At 34.0% G+C, this 16693-nt stretch overlaps 1 protein-coding gene across 3 annotated transcripts; it reads left to right on the forward strand.

Annotated features, from left to right (window-relative positions):
* The first annotated feature begins 144 nt into the window (after positions 1-144).
* On the forward strand, positions 145-16609 carry MYOT (myotilin). Of its 3 annotated transcripts, XM_082651705.1 has the most exons (11): positions 205-291; positions 2803-2875; positions 3003-3563; positions 7538-7712; positions 8592-8696; positions 11025-11074; positions 12004-12136; positions 13172-13379; positions 14975-15140; positions 15625-15758; positions 15984-16609. In XM_082651705.1, the coding sequence occupies exons 3-11, from the start codon at positions 3208-3210 to the stop codon at positions 16154-16156; spliced, it is 1500 nt and encodes a 499-aa protein (XP_082507831.1). In that variant the 5' UTR covers positions 205-291; positions 2803-2875; positions 3003-3207; the 3' UTR covers positions 16157-16609. The 3 variants fall into 3 exon arrangements, with proteins under 3 accessions (XP_082507830.1, XP_082507832.1, XP_082507831.1); XM_082651704.1 differs by lacking the exon at positions 2803-2875 and having other exon boundaries at positions 145-291; XM_082651706.1 differs by lacking the exon at positions 2803-2875 and having other exon boundaries at positions 145-291; positions 11028-11074.
* Positions 16610-16693: the final 84 nt, after the last annotated feature.

A 16693-nucleotide genomic window follows, 5' to 3' on the forward strand; every position in this document is an offset into this window, starting at 1 on the left:
AAGCTCACATCTAAAATAAAGAGGCTTGCAAGAGAAGCTCATGTAATCCCACTCCTTAAATATCACTAAGACATCTGAGATATTGTTTAGATTGTGGACTCTTACTTTGACATGCCAGCATAGGTAGATGGACAGGCAAGCACATCAGATGTCACTGTTTGGCAGCTGATAAAAGTCAGTGGTGCTATAATACTAAGCACAGAGCCACTAGATTAGTCTGTGAGGGAAGGGGATGCCTCTTCCTTCCCTTTAGTAGTAGGTTAAACCGAGCAGGCACTCTCTGGAACTCGGGTAAGTCCCTTCTTTATTCCTGCTTCAGTTTGGGGTTTTGTTTTTGTTTTTTGTCCAAATCAGAACAGTATGTAAAAGGTGATCTTCAGATAAAAAGTTCAAAAGCCAGAAGATCATAATGGCATTATACAAGATTTGAAAAGAATGTAACCTGTTCATTCCACTGAAATTGGAAGGCATTACAGAAAGGATAAAGGAAAGATAGTTGTGTGTCATTATTTTTAAATCATCATTTTTCTTTGAAAAGGGACACTTGATCTAACTGTAATTGTGGTAATGTCCTACAGCTTCAAAATATCCTCAGTTTTTTGTGCAAGTCTGTGCTATATTAGACATGAGGGGGAAAGTCAAGATTTTTCTAAATAGGAGACTTAATAGTACTTTATTCATAAAATCTTTGAAATTTATTTAACATTATTTGGAATAAATTGATACTGTCATATAATAGAAGGCATTATAGAATTGAATTGTTGAACAGTAACTACTACACATGAAGAAAAACCTTTCAGAGTTACCTGTGTGAACACCTGTGTAAAATTTTGTTGAGACATGAATAAAATGAAACTTTTGAAAGAACATATTTTTAATTGAATTTTTTTTAAATAACAGTAATTGTTAACTATGTAGGCTGATACCAAAATGTACAAGATAGTTGACCTTCTAAAAATATATGTAAAGAAAAATAGGGAATTTTCTGGAAAATATCTACTGGCTATTTGTTAAACAGTTTATTCCTTCCTTGGTATTTGAAATTAATCTGAATGATTTGCCTGCCCAAAAAGGAATTTAAAACCAAACACTGGATTCAATTCTGCAATGGAAAAAATAAACCCATAAATATGAAACTATTTGCCTTGAAATAGAGTCTTTTTTCGTTTTTTTTAGAGTATCTAATTAAAGCCTCCTTCTGGATGTTTTTCTCCAATAATTTAAAGGCCTAATATAGTTAATTACTAAAATGCACTCTAGTTGAATGTGCTTGTATTCATAAACTCAAAATTAAGAAATGTATGACTTTTTAAGTGCCTTTTTCAATAGAATCTTTCTCTTGGCTGTTTAGTTGCATTTTTGTTCTTTCCTAAAACTGCTAATTTTAATATAACTCTAAACTACATGCACAACCTGAGGATCAAGTTATCTGGTTTAGAAGTTTTTCATTAAAAATGATACTTTCTTCAAGATAGGAAACTGAATAATTATAAGACTATGCTTCAATGATGACAAACAATTTGGTTAATTTTATTAGTTAAAAGTTTGATTTATCATTACCTCAGAGTTGGTTTATATTATATGAAACAAACTAAATGTATTTTGAACTAAATTACTTGATATTTTAAATAAAGACAAAAGCAGTATTACAACAATTTATGGCGCTAGTTTTTGTGTATAAAGTCTATATACAGTCCTGCCCAGATTTACCTTACTAATGGAAGAAATCAGAAGCAAATATAATTCTCTCACTTCGCTATATAGTAGAAACTAACACAACATTGTAAAACAACTATGCCCCAATTAAAAACAAAAGAAGCAAATATAATTCTTTAAGGTTGATTATAGTGACAAATGATTTATCAAAGGAAAAATGGGGAACTACTGTCGGAAGTCAGTACTGCCAATGCAGAGCTAAGTAAGAAAAATGGTACCCTTCTTTTCTTGGGAAACTATAGGCTAGCTTCACAGTTGCCTTACTTCCCTTCTGTACATCCTGTTTGCCATTTCAAAAGGAAAAATAATATAGGAATTAAAGCAATTTCAAAATTAGTCTGAAATACATATTAAACATGTAAAAATAATTTAAAGTGAAACTAAATAACTAAGAGACCATTGAGACCAATAACTAGATAATACAATCTAAAAATAACAAAAAATTACAAAGGGCTCTGGAATACTGTCGGTAACATATATTATATACACACACAGAGACACACGAATACAGTCACTCCTTAATATCATCTAGTTTGGTACTATGGTCAATTGGGGATCAAAGGGAGAAAAAGAAGCAGTGAATTATAAGGTAAAACAAAATCCACTCAAGGTTGACAATAGTGAAGAACAGATGTTTGCTCTACTTTGTGAAACTGTAAAAGGGTGAAGGAGCAAATACGGACAGTAATGTTCTTTACCAAAGAAGCACATTGCTCCCCTTGATTCACCACATCATTCATCACAGATCACCAGGGCATGAATTAACTGGAGTATCAGAAGAGCTGTTCATCGGTTTTGATGAGCAAGGGGAAGAATTCAGACTGAATAGAAGCTGACATGTTATATATTTACCTGCTAATAATTTTAAACCATTAACTCTCTGTGGTTAATGAAACTGTAGCCTCTGGGCAAAAGCTAAACATGAAACCATAAAATTATCACATTGAGCAACATCACAGGTTTTCTTTTCATAAATAACCACTTGGCAAACTTAAACTTTTCCTACATCTTGAAGGCCCTGGGCGTGCTTTAAGAATCACCCAGAGGCAAACAAACACTAATGAATTCTTTTTTCTTATTCTCAAGGGGAAAGTCACTTGTGCAAAGACAACAGATAAAGGAATGGGAAGTCTAGAAGCCAGGAAAGTTCCACCTTGAGGTGACTTTGAAAGCACATAAGTTTTAAAAAAACAAGCAAAAAAACAAAGCACAAAAACTCTTAAAGATCTTAAACGGTACTGTTTTTTATGCAAATACTGTAACTGAATCATCTTCTTCTTTTGAAGGAACAATATTCTTCAAGAGAAGGCCACTCTATCAAAGCCAGGAGCACAGTATCCCCAGGATCTCAACAACGAGGTGCAGACCAAGGTTGCTTCTGATTCACTGCAACCTTGTATAATTCCAGGCTTGCAGCCCCAGATTCGGGACCCCACCCTTCCAGGAGCAAATCATTATAAATTGCCTTCAACTTCCATAAACCAGCTAAGCATGTTTAACTACGAACGTCCAAAACACTTCATCCAATCCCAAAACCCATGTGGCTCCAGACTGCAGCCTCCTGGACCGGAAACCTCCAGCTACTCCAGCCAGACCAAACAGTCTTCTATTATAATCCAGCCCCGCCAGTGCAAAGAGCAAAGATATTCTGCCTCCTCAACAGTGAGCTCTCACATCACTATGTCCTCCTCTGCTTTCCCTGGTTCTCCTCAGCAGCTTGCTGGCTCCAACCCAGGCCAAAGGGTTACAGCCACTTATAACCAGTCCCCAGCCAACTTCCTCAGCTCCATATTACCATCACAGCCTGATTACAATAGCAGTAACATCCCTTCCACTGTGGACTCCAAGTAAGTGAATTTTTAAAATATATAGAGAGAGACAGACAGATAGAACTGTGTATACCGTGAGCTTGTATCTGGGGGAGAAGGGGAGATAGGTTATGTACGTCATTCTTCACTATCTAAAAAGTCCATGTGATATCAGAGTCTCATTCCGTATTTCTCCTAGAACACCTTAAACCAGGGTACTGGCAATAAGTCATCTGACCCATTCTCCAGTGTCCAGGTTGAGCTGAACCCAAATCACCTATTACATAACACAATTACTTACCTACTATTTTCCATCTTCAAAAAAAATATTTCTAACATACCCAGGAACAGTGAACTATTCCCCCACCTCTAAGTTACGTTCCTCATGCTGTAAATTTAATTGCTCTGGTTCTGAGCTTAGCTGAGGTGAACACCTGTCTGCTCTTCTTCAGATAGGATTTCCTCTCACATAAGCAGAGGCTATTAAGTTTCTTCTCAGTCTTAGTCTTTTCTTCCTATCCATTTTCCCCTCTGATCCTGAACAACCACTTGGCTAAAAAGAAAACATAGGATTCAAACACTGAAGTATATGAATTTTCCCTATGATCAGAAGGAAGGACTGAATAGGTAAAGGCTCATGATCTTAAGGTTTCCTCTGGCAATTAAAACTACACTTTGTTCAAATTGGTTAGACCAACCTAAATACAGGGAAGAATAACTGAAGCCTTATGCAAGCATGTACTATTTCCACAGCCCTAAAACTGTCCTAGGAGAACCTGATATGAAGAAGGACAAAGTGGTTGTGCTTTTTTTAAAACATGAACTGAATACTTTGTGCTTATGCAAACTCTGGGCTATCAGTTTTCCTATTCCTTGGCTGGCTAGAACATCAGAGAATTAATCAGAGGCATCTGAAAAACTGTGATGAAATATATTTTGTTGGTTACAGACTTATCAACAGATTTGCTGAAATTCTTGCTAATTTCTCTCAGTTTTCTCTAGAGGCTAATTTTTCTAGAGATTCCTATTTTTGGTGACAACTCTGGAAACCTAGGTGAACTCACCAGAGCAATTCAACTTGCAAAGAAACCTTTTCAATATTTTTAAAAATAAAAACGAGGAAAGCCAAAAACATTTGTTAGAATCCTATAGATACTAGGTTGAACCATTTGAAATGGCTGATAGTTAAAAATTTTTGACTGACAAAAAAGGCATTCTCATAGGTTTGGCCTAATGATTTTAAAAGATGCCTTCAAGAATTAAGAGCCCGCTCTTTCTCTTCTATCTCAAATTCCCATTATACCCATTATCACATATTGTAGATTTTTCTTACTTACATTTTACCCATATAATCTTTTTCCATCTAGCTTTCAATTATTTACAAATTTCCTGTATAAGCATGTTTAAATCTAAAATAACTCTTTCTCACTAAAATATTCTTTTTCTTAGTAAAGGCTCTAATCCTATTCCAAATTCCTGCCCAGAAAAGAAAGCCACCAAATAAATACTAGTGAGCCTCAACCATGTACCTAGCTCTCTGCACAGAACTAAGAGAGGAAGGAAGGAAAAAATAGAGAGGGTAAGAAATAAAGCACAGAAGGACCCCAAACCAGAGATCAAAGATCCAGCTTTAGCTGCTCCATTTTCAGCAACCATAGATAACTCTTTTAATCTTCCCACAGCTACTTGATACCAGTTCAGTGTCCAGCTGCACAGGTGGAAAGCTCTGGCCCTTTGAACATTTGTGCACAACTCCCTCATTTTTATGATGGGCTGAAGTTTGCCCTGTCTTCTATAATAATCCCTTGGATTCTGACCTAGAGAGGTTTGAAAGCTTTATTTAGCTTTTCATCAGTAGAAAACCCTTAAGCAAATGTTTTATTCAGTTTATCAAACCACAGACTAGAAATTCAGGGGAACTCTTTAACTATTCCTTTCAAAAAGCTTGCTGTGTGACATTCCTCAAGTTTTCCTTACCTGCTCAGTGATTCAGTTTTCTGATCTGTAATAAAAGTAAGGATTTAGGTGATTAATGATAGGGGGAGAAAAAAAAACCTATAAAGCATTGTGCAAGTATAATATTAGTTTCTAATTATGAACAGATATCAAGTCCTAACACTTAAACCATCTAAACTGGTAATAATGCAGGTATTCAGTAAATAAAAAGGTGACTGAGATTACATATATATCAGTGATTCTCAGGCTTGGTTTTGATAGTCCTTCAGGATTTCTCAGATATATTACATCATATTATGACAGTCTGACAAAAGAATTATTTAATGCTAATTCACTTTAACCAAACACATATGACTGGTTTTTTTTTTTAGCTGGAAAAACAAAAAAACAAATGGGCTATTCTAACTTCATACAGTTGGAGACATAGTAGGTCTATAAAACCAAAGAAATTTTACCACTTTGACCTGGGAATTCAATCTTAAAACAAAACAAAAACATCTCACTATTTATTTAAACACTTGGTTTGGCTATTTGCTTCACTGAACAAATCAGATACAGACAATCCTGAATATCTGAAATACAAGGAGGGAAAATGTATATAATCAACTTTCAATACAGAGCATCTTGAATACAATGGAAAATATTCATTCACTGAACTGATAGTATTACCTCACTACTTTGCAGGCTTTGTGTTAGTGGATACAAATAACACAACGGTGAGTAATAAAACATCTTTTTTTCCTTCAGTGTATTTACAATCTAGAGATTACTAACCAAGACCCCAAAACCTGCAAAAGTTAAAACTCTGGCTCCACTCAGAGGAAATGCATTTCCACTTAGCTTACAAGTTCTTTTAATGATCCCTGCGAATTTTTGAACAGGGACATGTCAGAGAACAGACCAAGGCTGCCTCATCTGGATATCTGGATTTATTATGATAATGGTAAAATATTCATTGAGGGCAGTGGCCAGTTTTCCCACATTAAATAGATATAAGCTAGCACCTTCAGAGCCCTAAATAAATAAACTAGGTAAAATCTGAATAAACCCTGTGAAGAGTGTGAGCTACCTAACAGATCTAAAAATATAGGACTCCCTAAATACCACCCCTGTCCTCTATCAGAATCAGCAGGGGAACACCAGGAGGGGGCAAGGACATCTTGGAAGAAAATTTACGGTTGGAATTTGAAATAAGGATTTAAACCAAACTCTTCAACTGCCGATCAAATTTACTTTTTTTTCCCAAAACTCCTTTTTTTCTCAGTTTACATTTCTTTCTCCTTCCTCCTCTAATCATCCCTTTCTCTAAAAATCACTTATGCAATGTTGAAGAAACTGTTATTACTGTACAAGTTGTTATATAGTGCCATACTTGGATTGTCTAGAATATGAATAGGAAGTAGAAATTAAAATGTAAACTGTAGACTCCATTCAAAGCAAGAGAATATTCACTAAATACCCGTGGTTATGCTGATAAATGTTTAACAATCAGCTCTGGAGGAAAGAGCCATGATTTGTGGTATTTACCAATTTCCCTGGTGTAGATACTCCCACCACCACCAATTTCAAACTTTCAGCATGAGATCACAGTGAGCTGGGAAGAGACACTAAAAATCAGTTCTCTTAAGCCCATATGAGTCAGCTCCAGCACATTGCTGCTTACTATCCACCCATAAATCAAACTCAGGAAATTCAGTTGGAATATTGGAAGAACTCTCAAGCTGCCAGTAACTAGACTTACTCTCACTTCTTTAGGGAAGATCTTCAAGGAAGGACATTCTCCTTAGGTCTAATCTAAATTGCTCCTCCTGCTACTTAATTTTCATTTGCCAAGATGAAAAGAAACAAAAACAAAAATAAAAAACAGCTAGTAACCATTCTTATAAAATCCTTCTTGACTGTTATTAGGGCAATTGGTGTTTTAATAACACCAGCAGTACTAAATGGTAAATTCAACCTACCTAAACGTGACTGACAAAATGATGCCAATTCTATTTTACATACCACACCTTACTTTAAAGATCTTCTTTTTAAAAAATCTTTTTTTCTTTTTAAAGCTATCAACAACCCTCAGTTGGCCAACCTGTAAATGCTAAGCCATCCCAAAATGCAAATACTAAGCCCACACCAAGGACTCCTGACCATGAAATACAAGGATCAAAAGAAGCTCTGATTCAAGATTTGGAGAGAAAGCTAAAATGCAAGGACAACCTTCTTCATAATGGAAACCAAGTGAGCAAGATGTCTATTTTGTATTAAAAAAAAAAGCCAATAAAACTATAAAATCTGATCTCAATAAGAATGTTGTTTCTGTCTCACAGATCTATGTCCATATAATCAGCAAGGGAGAGGAGTATCTAAAAAAAGGGAATATTTGGATCCTATTCTGTACTTCTCTGCATGAAATCCCCTCTAGGAGTTCAGTAGTAAAAGAATGAAGCAAATGAAAAAAAAAAAAAAAACCCAATCTGAATGATTCAATTTTGTTTTAAGCATTACCATAAAAATACGTCTGATGACCAAATAACTAATGGGAAATGCTGTCAACGTGACTTCTTCATGTACTTTGGTATATATTATTGATGGAAAAATAGCTATAATTCTTATTATACACATTGTATTAGTCACTGATCTCTGAAAGAGTACTACTATATGCCTTTAATCCAAATACATTTAACATACGAGTTGCACTGCTCTTAACCAGAAGTTAGTAAATCAAATATAGTGTTCACTTAATAAAAGTTATTTCTGAATCTGAGGACATACGGTACTATATTCAAAGACAGAGCCAACAGGAACATGCAGAACAAGGAGGAAGACAAAGAATTTCCCTTTATTGGGGAGAGAGAGCCTTATTTAAGGGTGATTATGCTTGCCTTTACTAGGAGAAGAAAGAAAACAGAGATGAATATTACAGATGAGGGAAGTGGCACTAGAACGAAAGGAAAATGCTTTGAATGAAAGAATGTTTTTTTATAAACATAGCATCTATCATTCAATAGACATAACTATACTTCTTTGGTATAATTCTTGGTGGTTTTAAGGTAAAGCTATACAAATAACTTTTATTAAATCTCATTACTATCTCCTTTATGATTTATTTCTTTAAAGCGGCTAACATATGAGGAGAAGATGGCTCGCAGATTGCTAGGACCACAGAATGCAGCTGCTGTGTTTCAAGCTCAAAATGACAGTGAGGCACAAGATCCAGCACAGGTAAATTAAAATAATCTTTATCTAACTGGAGCACTTTTCTTTTGTGTGATTTTTAAATATCTGCTTTTCTAAATGCTTATAAATAGCATTTGAAGCAAAAGTCAATTACTTCCATACTCCATTACATATAAAAAGTAGAGGCCATGATGGGTTGAATATATACACAAAAATTTTTAATTTTACCCCATTTTCTGGTGGTTCTAGTATCTGCATATGAAATGTTATAAAGTCAAAACACCAGAAGACTAATGGTGTCACTTTTCATCTGGACATTTAGGGGTCAGTTAAACCGAGGACTCTCCCTACGATGTCTACATGGACAGAAAATTTATGAGTTGTAAATCTTTCACAGGACAAAAGTTAAAACTCTAAACCAAAGTAATTATAACCTTTTCTCATAAGCTGTTTATCATTTCAATGTTTTAAAATAAACTCATGTACTAACGAAACATCCAATTTCTTCTGTCATGTTCCTGTATCTTAAAATGATTCTTATTAAAAACAAAACAAAATAAACAACAAAAACCTTATGAGTAATGGCTCCAGGATTAAGAACAGCATCCTTTCCAAGGGATTAACTTTATCCAGAACATAAAGTGAATATCCCACAGGCTTGTTCCTGATCACCTTCATTTTAACAAGTTAACCTCAAAGAGAAGTGTACAGCTAGAGAGGCAAAATGAACTGCTATTGCTCTTCTATCTTCCTTCTGTAGTTACCTCTCATTCCTTCCTAAAAACTCCACAAGAAACTGGAAGCCAAACCGAGCATTCAAGAATTCCAACCTTCTACAGTATAGGAAGATGAAAATAAGACTTTTGTTTCTGTTAAATGTGACTAGATCTACTGAAAAGGATAGAGCAGGGTCTAGCACAGCAAGTAACTAGAACCTGAGAACAGAACTTAACTCTCTTTCGGCTACTGAGGAGTTCACACACTCATTTATTCAACTAATTTATATGAAGTACCTACTGTGTGTTGGGCTCTGGAGTTGGTACAGGAGATTACAGCAAGAATAAGACACAAATATATCTCTATTAGAAGAAATAACCCAAAGTAACATTAGATTGATGATGGTTTATGTTATAAATTCACAGTGTATGATTTCAAGGTCAAGGGTGTATTGTTTTTCTCATTCATTCTTTAAAAACTTTAAAATGAAGGTGAAGGTACCAAGAAAAGAGCAGCAAAACATATTATGAAATCAGAAAAGAAAAATCTTACGTTTTTTGGTACACTTCAAACAGTCTACTTAAATAATACAAAATGTCATCAAATTACATATAACTGAAATATCACACCTATGAATATAAATACATACATGTTCAAACCACTACAGGAAAAGGTCAAAAACTTAATTTAGATATGAGTTTAAGTGGATTATTCTTATTTTTTACCAAAAAATTCACTGATCTTTTGACATTTGGCTTAGAGAAACTCAAAGCCCAGCCAAAAATTATTACAGAGTTGTAAGAATTTTGTTTTAGAATGACAAAATACATCAAAGTTCATCCCAAAATAAATTATTTGTACTGATTTGCTATGTTGTTTTTCATATACTTGGGTAAGGACTATATTTTCTACTTCTTTGTATCTCTCACTATACCAAGCACAATGAAATATACGGAATAGGCACTAAATATTTAATCAGTTAATTCTATTATAAATTCATCAATTCCTGATTTTATCCTCAAATATGAATAATTTTCTGGTGCTCAGATATAAATTCTAAAAGATGACTGCTTAAATTAAATACACCCTTATTAGGCAGGAAGTAAGTAATGTTGTTTTTCAAAGGCTTTTCATAACTGTACACATAGCTTCCACAGTGTCCATCAGGATTTTGTGCCATGAGCTAAAAAGAAAAGTATTTTCCAGTCTAATATGTGTTTACTGCTGTTGGTGCCACTTATGAGCAGTAGGCATAATACCCTGTATCTACTGCCAACACAAATGACTTCATAACTATTCCTGTTTTACCAAAGGACAATCTGTACTATGTGCTCCCATTTCAAATACACCAGGGGGACTCATCATCCTTTGTCATAAAATCGTCATCTAAAAAATGAACCACCACCAATTCAAAGTCTAGTTAATTTTCATAAATCGTATCTATTGAATAGTCTTAATTCTGGGGATTTCTTGCTAGAGTATTAGAAGGTTAGTGTACTATATTTTAAATGCTTAACAGCTAAATATATAGAACTATCCATGACAGTACAAATACAGCCACAACAGAAATGTTCCTTTCAACTACGACTACTAAATTCTGCTTCATTTCAAGCTAACAACAGCATGTTAACATTATCACTTTGTTTTAACTTCAAGCAGCACAATTCAGAACATGCACGACTGCAACTTCCTACATCACAAGTAAGGTAAAAAAAAATTTTTTTTAATTTTAAAGAAATATACATTTTGCTACCTAAAATGTTTGCAGCTTAAAAAAATGTAATATTTACAAAGCCCTCAAGCTTCTTACATACTTCTTATACAAAGCAATGTGACCAGAGGGGATAGCAGGTTGGAAGGGATAAATCAGGAGTTTGGGATTAACAGATACACGCTACTATGTGTAAAATAGATAAACAACAAGGACCTACCATATAGCACAGGGAACTATTTTCAATGTCTTATAATAACCTATAATGGAAAAGAATCTGAAGAATCTATATATATTTAATATATATGTTATATATATATAACTGAATCACTTTATTGTACACCTGAAGCTAACACAACATTGTAAATTAACTATACTGCAATAAAAAAATATGGTTATAAAAAAAGAAAATAATGTTTATACTGCTTTAGAACCAATTGAAAAAAAATAATGTGAATTTTCTAATGTCAAAGATGACAATAAAAATTTTTATCTGTTAATTATCACAACTATCTCAGATTTTAATGTTTTGGTGAAATAAGCCAGGACCATGTTTCCATGCTAAACAACTTTTTCATAACAATGGAAACCTGATTCTAATTATACAATCTTTGCATGTGACTACAATTGTCCATGGGGTACTCTGCATTTTAATAGATCAGTTTCTTCATCAATTCATGGCACTGAAAAAAGAAACAAAGATGTATAATTTGTATCAGGTGTTTCTAAATTGCTACCACTTCTAATAGTCATCAAATATGCCACAGCTAAATACAGCTCTGCAGCCTCTCTCCATTGTTACTACACTATCAGATCAAACAGCATAGACTCTAGGGTTTCAAATTTGATGGCTAAACTATATTTGCATGAAAGGAAGAGCAATGACGACTCTTCTGCATAGTGATTATTAAAATATTTTTGTAGAAGTAGATCATCTTCAAGGGGAGATGTGAATGATCAGGATGCAATCCAGGAGAAATTTTACCCGCCTCGTTTCATTCAAGTGCCAGAGAACATGTCAATTGAAGAAGGAAGATTCTGCAGAATGGACTTCAAAGTAAGAGAAAAGTTCAAATATACTGGAGAAAAATTAACAATGGGATACTAAGTTTTGAAAAATGTCCTCCTCCTCTTCATAGCTTTCTACACAGCTTGACAAGAAATATGTATAATAGATAAGAACACAAACTCTGGAGCTAAGTTTACCTGGGTTAGAATCCTGGCCCTGCCACTTTACAGCTGTGTAACCTGAGACAAGTCACTTAACAACTCTATGCTTTTGTTTCTTTGGGAATAACAAATATATCTACCTCATAAAGCTGTGTGAGGATTAACTAAGTAAACAGGTATAAGGTACTCAAAATAGTGCCTACCACCTAATACTCTATATAAATGAAGCTTTCATAGCAATAGGATTTCTAAAGTAGAATGCCTCTTTAAAGAAATTCAAGTCACCCTGCTCTCTCTTGGCCTAGAAGAATTCTTCAGGCTAAAATAACTTATTAGAAAGGCCTACATTTTTATTATCCTCATCTGGGAGAACTTTTTCTTATAAATGTTTTTTCAGATTCCTTATGAATGAAAGTCAGTGTATGGATTTAATTGTCAAGACTTACGAAAACACTTAACAAAATGCCATTTATACACCAGAACTACAGCTCAAGAACACTCAGTTTTGGAAAGGTTATTTGGAAAGGTTATCAGCAAGTCTCATATATATGGGCCTCTGGGACTTCATTCACACTTGCCATTAGCCAGAAAAGCCATATGATTTCCATATTCCTTGTGGAGACCAATATAAGATAACTTAACGTCCTTAATATAGTAATTAAGAGATCTTAAGGAGCCTGAGGTTGTTTACAAAAGAGCTAGATGTGTTTTCAGATAGTATGAAAATACTGTATTAATTTCAAGTGTTATAGTTTTTACTATTTTGTTAAAAATTATTGAAAGAAAATATCTTTTAAGCTCTTGTTTTGCATTTTCAATCACAAACCCACTCAGATACTGAACTGTTAAAATTCATAAATGGACAAATGGGTCCCAGTGATCTATAATGTAAAATTCTATCTCCTTGTGTTTTCATTTCTAGGTTAGTGGACTACCAGCTCCTGATGTGTCATGGTATCTAAATGGACAACCAGTTCAATCAGATGATTTTCACAAAATGATAGTGTCTGAAAAGGGTTTTCATTCACTCATCTTCGAAGTGGTCAGAGCTTCAGATGCAGGGGCTTATACATGTGTTGCCAAGAACAGAGCAGGAGAAGCCACCTTTACTGTGCAGCTGGACGTCCTGGGTAAGCTTTCAAAGAGATCCTACAGAGCTCCTTAAAATTTTGTAGAATCAAGAAAGCGTTAAAAAAGAAAAACCCCAAGGACTTTATATTTAAGGTTAATGTCTATACTATACAACCCAGTAGAACACGAATTTTTATGTAAAAGCCACGGTGGGCAGGGGTTAGTGCTCTTGAGGGAAACTCAGTGAAACTAGAATGACAGATCTACCACTAAAGCTTTTCTGGAAGAGAAATAAAGGTAAAATTTCAGACAGACCAAAGGAGGTAGTATATTCTAGGTATATTTCTAGATGTACAGTAGATGTACAGTATTTGTAGATATGATTAAGGGGTCTTAATATGAAAATTTTTAGTCTAATCATTTATCTGGTCTACAGTCTAAAATAATCCATCTGACTCACATTTTCACAGAATTGCTATAATCACACATAGTTTAAAACTGAAGGGTAAATGTCAACTTTTAGCCTTAGACTATGCACTGTTTACCAGGAAACTAGTCTCTAATTATGACAACAAAAACATGCTTACTTGCTTTAGAAAACAAGTATGGTAAAACTCTTATCTCATATTTGTCTTTAGTAGGGCAGTTCTCATAAAACTTATGTCCTGTCTTAAAATATTACAATTCAAGTGCTCTAAATATATCACATTTGCAATAACTTAAGCCACAATATACTGCATAAGCAATATTTTGTTATAATTCACTGCTTATTATATAAAAACTTAATCAAGTTCAAGGATGGGCAATCTTGAGTTTGTATTTTACCCAGATGAATGAAAAATCTTTAAGATCATTCTATGATATAATAAGGGCCCTCAGACTAAGGGAAAAACTAGTGATCTGGGAATTTATACACACACACACACACAAAATCCAAGTGATTAAGCTTACGGCAAATCCTTTCTGTGCCAATAGCTCCAAAAATACTATAATGTTAGAGCTGAAAAAGACTTTGACAGGCATCCGTCCAATCTCCTCCTTACTCCTTCAGGAAAGTTAGGGTTATAGTATTATAGTATCAGTTCCTCTTTTCCCTCAGGTATTTGAAGAAAACTAAAGACATAATTATTATTGGCATTTGTATATTATTTTATAGTTTACAAAGTGCGTCTTCATTCATTATCGCAATTGATCCTCACAATAATTTTGTGCTTTTGTGGGCACAGCAGTAACTATTTCTTGGGTATCATTTTACAATAGATAAAATTTAGCCTCAGAGAAACTAAACAAAATTTTCCCCAATGTGGCATGGCTGGTGGGGCAAACAGAATTCGAACCCAAGTTGCTGGTACTCTTTCCACCACTCATGCTGCCTCTCTATAGCTGAGATGATCTCAACTTGACTTAAATTCTTCTAATGAAACATGATTATAAATTCAACGCATCATTACATTACTGTTTTAGAACTATAAATAGTATACAATATACAACAGTATTGCATATTATTTTAACTACAGCTGAAACATAAAGCTTCCAATCCTGTCGTTAGTACTTTTTTAAACTTTTATATCAGCATACAAACTTCAAAATACTTTGGTTTGACTTAATATTGTTTATAATATTTCAAATACGTGATTTTTTTATTAATATGTAGCAAAAGAACATAGAAGAGCACCAATGTTCATCTACAAACCACAGAGTAAAAAAGTTTTTGAGGGAGACTCAGTGAAGCTAGAATGCCAAATCTCAGCTATACCACCACCAAAGCTTTTCTGGAAAAGAAATAATGAAATGGTACAATTCAACACTGATCGAATAAGGTAGGATAAGTATTTCTAGACTTAACTATACTGTACTTGGGTGAATCCAGTTATACTTTTAAATGTATTATAAATGGCATGCATCTGTGACCTCAATTTGTCTAATTTTAAAAACATATAGATGAAACTAACACAATATTGTAAATCAACTATACTTCAACTTTTAAAATATATATATATAGAAATATAATAAGCCTCATTAAGCCAGATCCCACTAATCAGAAATTTAAGGGATAAAGTAGGCTAGGATTTACCTTTTTACTAACAATAAAAGAAGATGGCTCAAGGAAATATGATACAAACAAGACTGGGGGGATGTTTAATTCAAAAAAACCCATAGCTATTTGGCAATGACTAGCTACAGACTCAGAATTTCCAAATGCTTTTTTCTTCCTATTAGTCTGACTCTGTAGGTCATAGGCATCATAAATAAATTCTCACAGGAAAACTAATTCCTTTACTTTCAATTTTTGTTTCTTTCCAGTTTATATCATGATAACTCTGGAAGAGTTACTTTACTGATAAAAGATGTAAACAAGAAAGACGCTGGGTGGTATACTGTGTCTGCAGTTAATGAAGCTGGAGTGACCACATGTAACACGAGATTAGATGTTACAGGTATCTCACGCTGTTATACAGTGCTATGTCAAGTGTTATAAAGAACTTAACTGGAAAGATTTAATAAGAAACATAAATTCCAGCATAGCATAAATTCTGAAGGATTCTCCCCATACATAATCAGTTTTGATTTTTTTTTCTCTCCCTGTCCGATAATGACTACCTAGTGCAACCCATTTGTTTAGGACAAGTTTTCTAAATTAACATTTATTTGATCCATTTCAGCCCGTCCAAACCAAACTCCTCCAGCTCCTAAGCAGTTACGTGTCCGACCAACTTTCAGCAAATATTTAGCACTTAACGGGAAAGGTTTGGATGTGAAACAAGCTTTTAACCCTGAAGGAGAGTTTCAGCGTCTGGCAGCTCAATCTGGACTCTATGAAAGTGAAGAACTTTAATAACTCTACCAACATTGGAAAACACAACAACTACACTATTAGCAATATATTCAATTACATTTTTGAAATAAATCCATAGCTGTATTAACAGATTATGGTTTTAATTAGGTAATACAACTAATATATATTTATAATGCGTTTATCCTTTGACTCTTGCACATTCTGTTTACCTCTCTGGTTTGTGAAACCTACAGAAAATCTGGGTTTGTAATTGTAGATGAAGATCTTAAAAAATGTGGGATTTTAATATTTAAGTCATACACATTTTACAACTACAGGTTATAAATGAATATCAACGTTTTAAACACATCTAATGCGTAATAAGATTTACTGGTACTGCTTTCTAAATACTGTTTTACCCGTTTTCTCTGATAGGAATACTAACATGGTATAGATTATCTGAGTGTTCCTTAGTTTTATGTCAAAAGAGAATAAAATTTCAAATATTTAAAACAGACTGTCTCATCTTCACAAAAGTCTAGATCTTTAAGGTAAAACTGCTGGTTTGTATCTATTAAGCGACACACAGCAAAACCT

This window comes from Grampus griseus (genome assembly GCF_964374135.1).
Source record: "Grampus griseus genome assembly, chromosome: 3".
Classification (NCBI taxonomy): domain Eukaryota; kingdom Metazoa; phylum Chordata; class Mammalia; order Artiodactyla; family Delphinidae; genus Grampus; species Grampus griseus.

Excerpts from the sequence above, each read along its gene's own strand:
- MYOT (XM_082651704.1), top strand. The coding sequence starts at position 3,208 with ATGTTTAACTACGAACGTCCAAAACACTTCATCCAATCCCAAAACCCA. Across the intron at positions 8,697-11,024 it reads AGGCACAAGATCCAGCACAG|CAGCACAATTCAGAACATGC; the intron begins GTAAATTAAAAT and ends TTTAACTTCAAG. Across the intron at positions 15,141-15,624 it reads TTCAACACTGATCGAATAAG|TTTATATCATGATAACTCTG; the intron begins GTAGGATAAGTA and ends GTTTCTTTCCAG.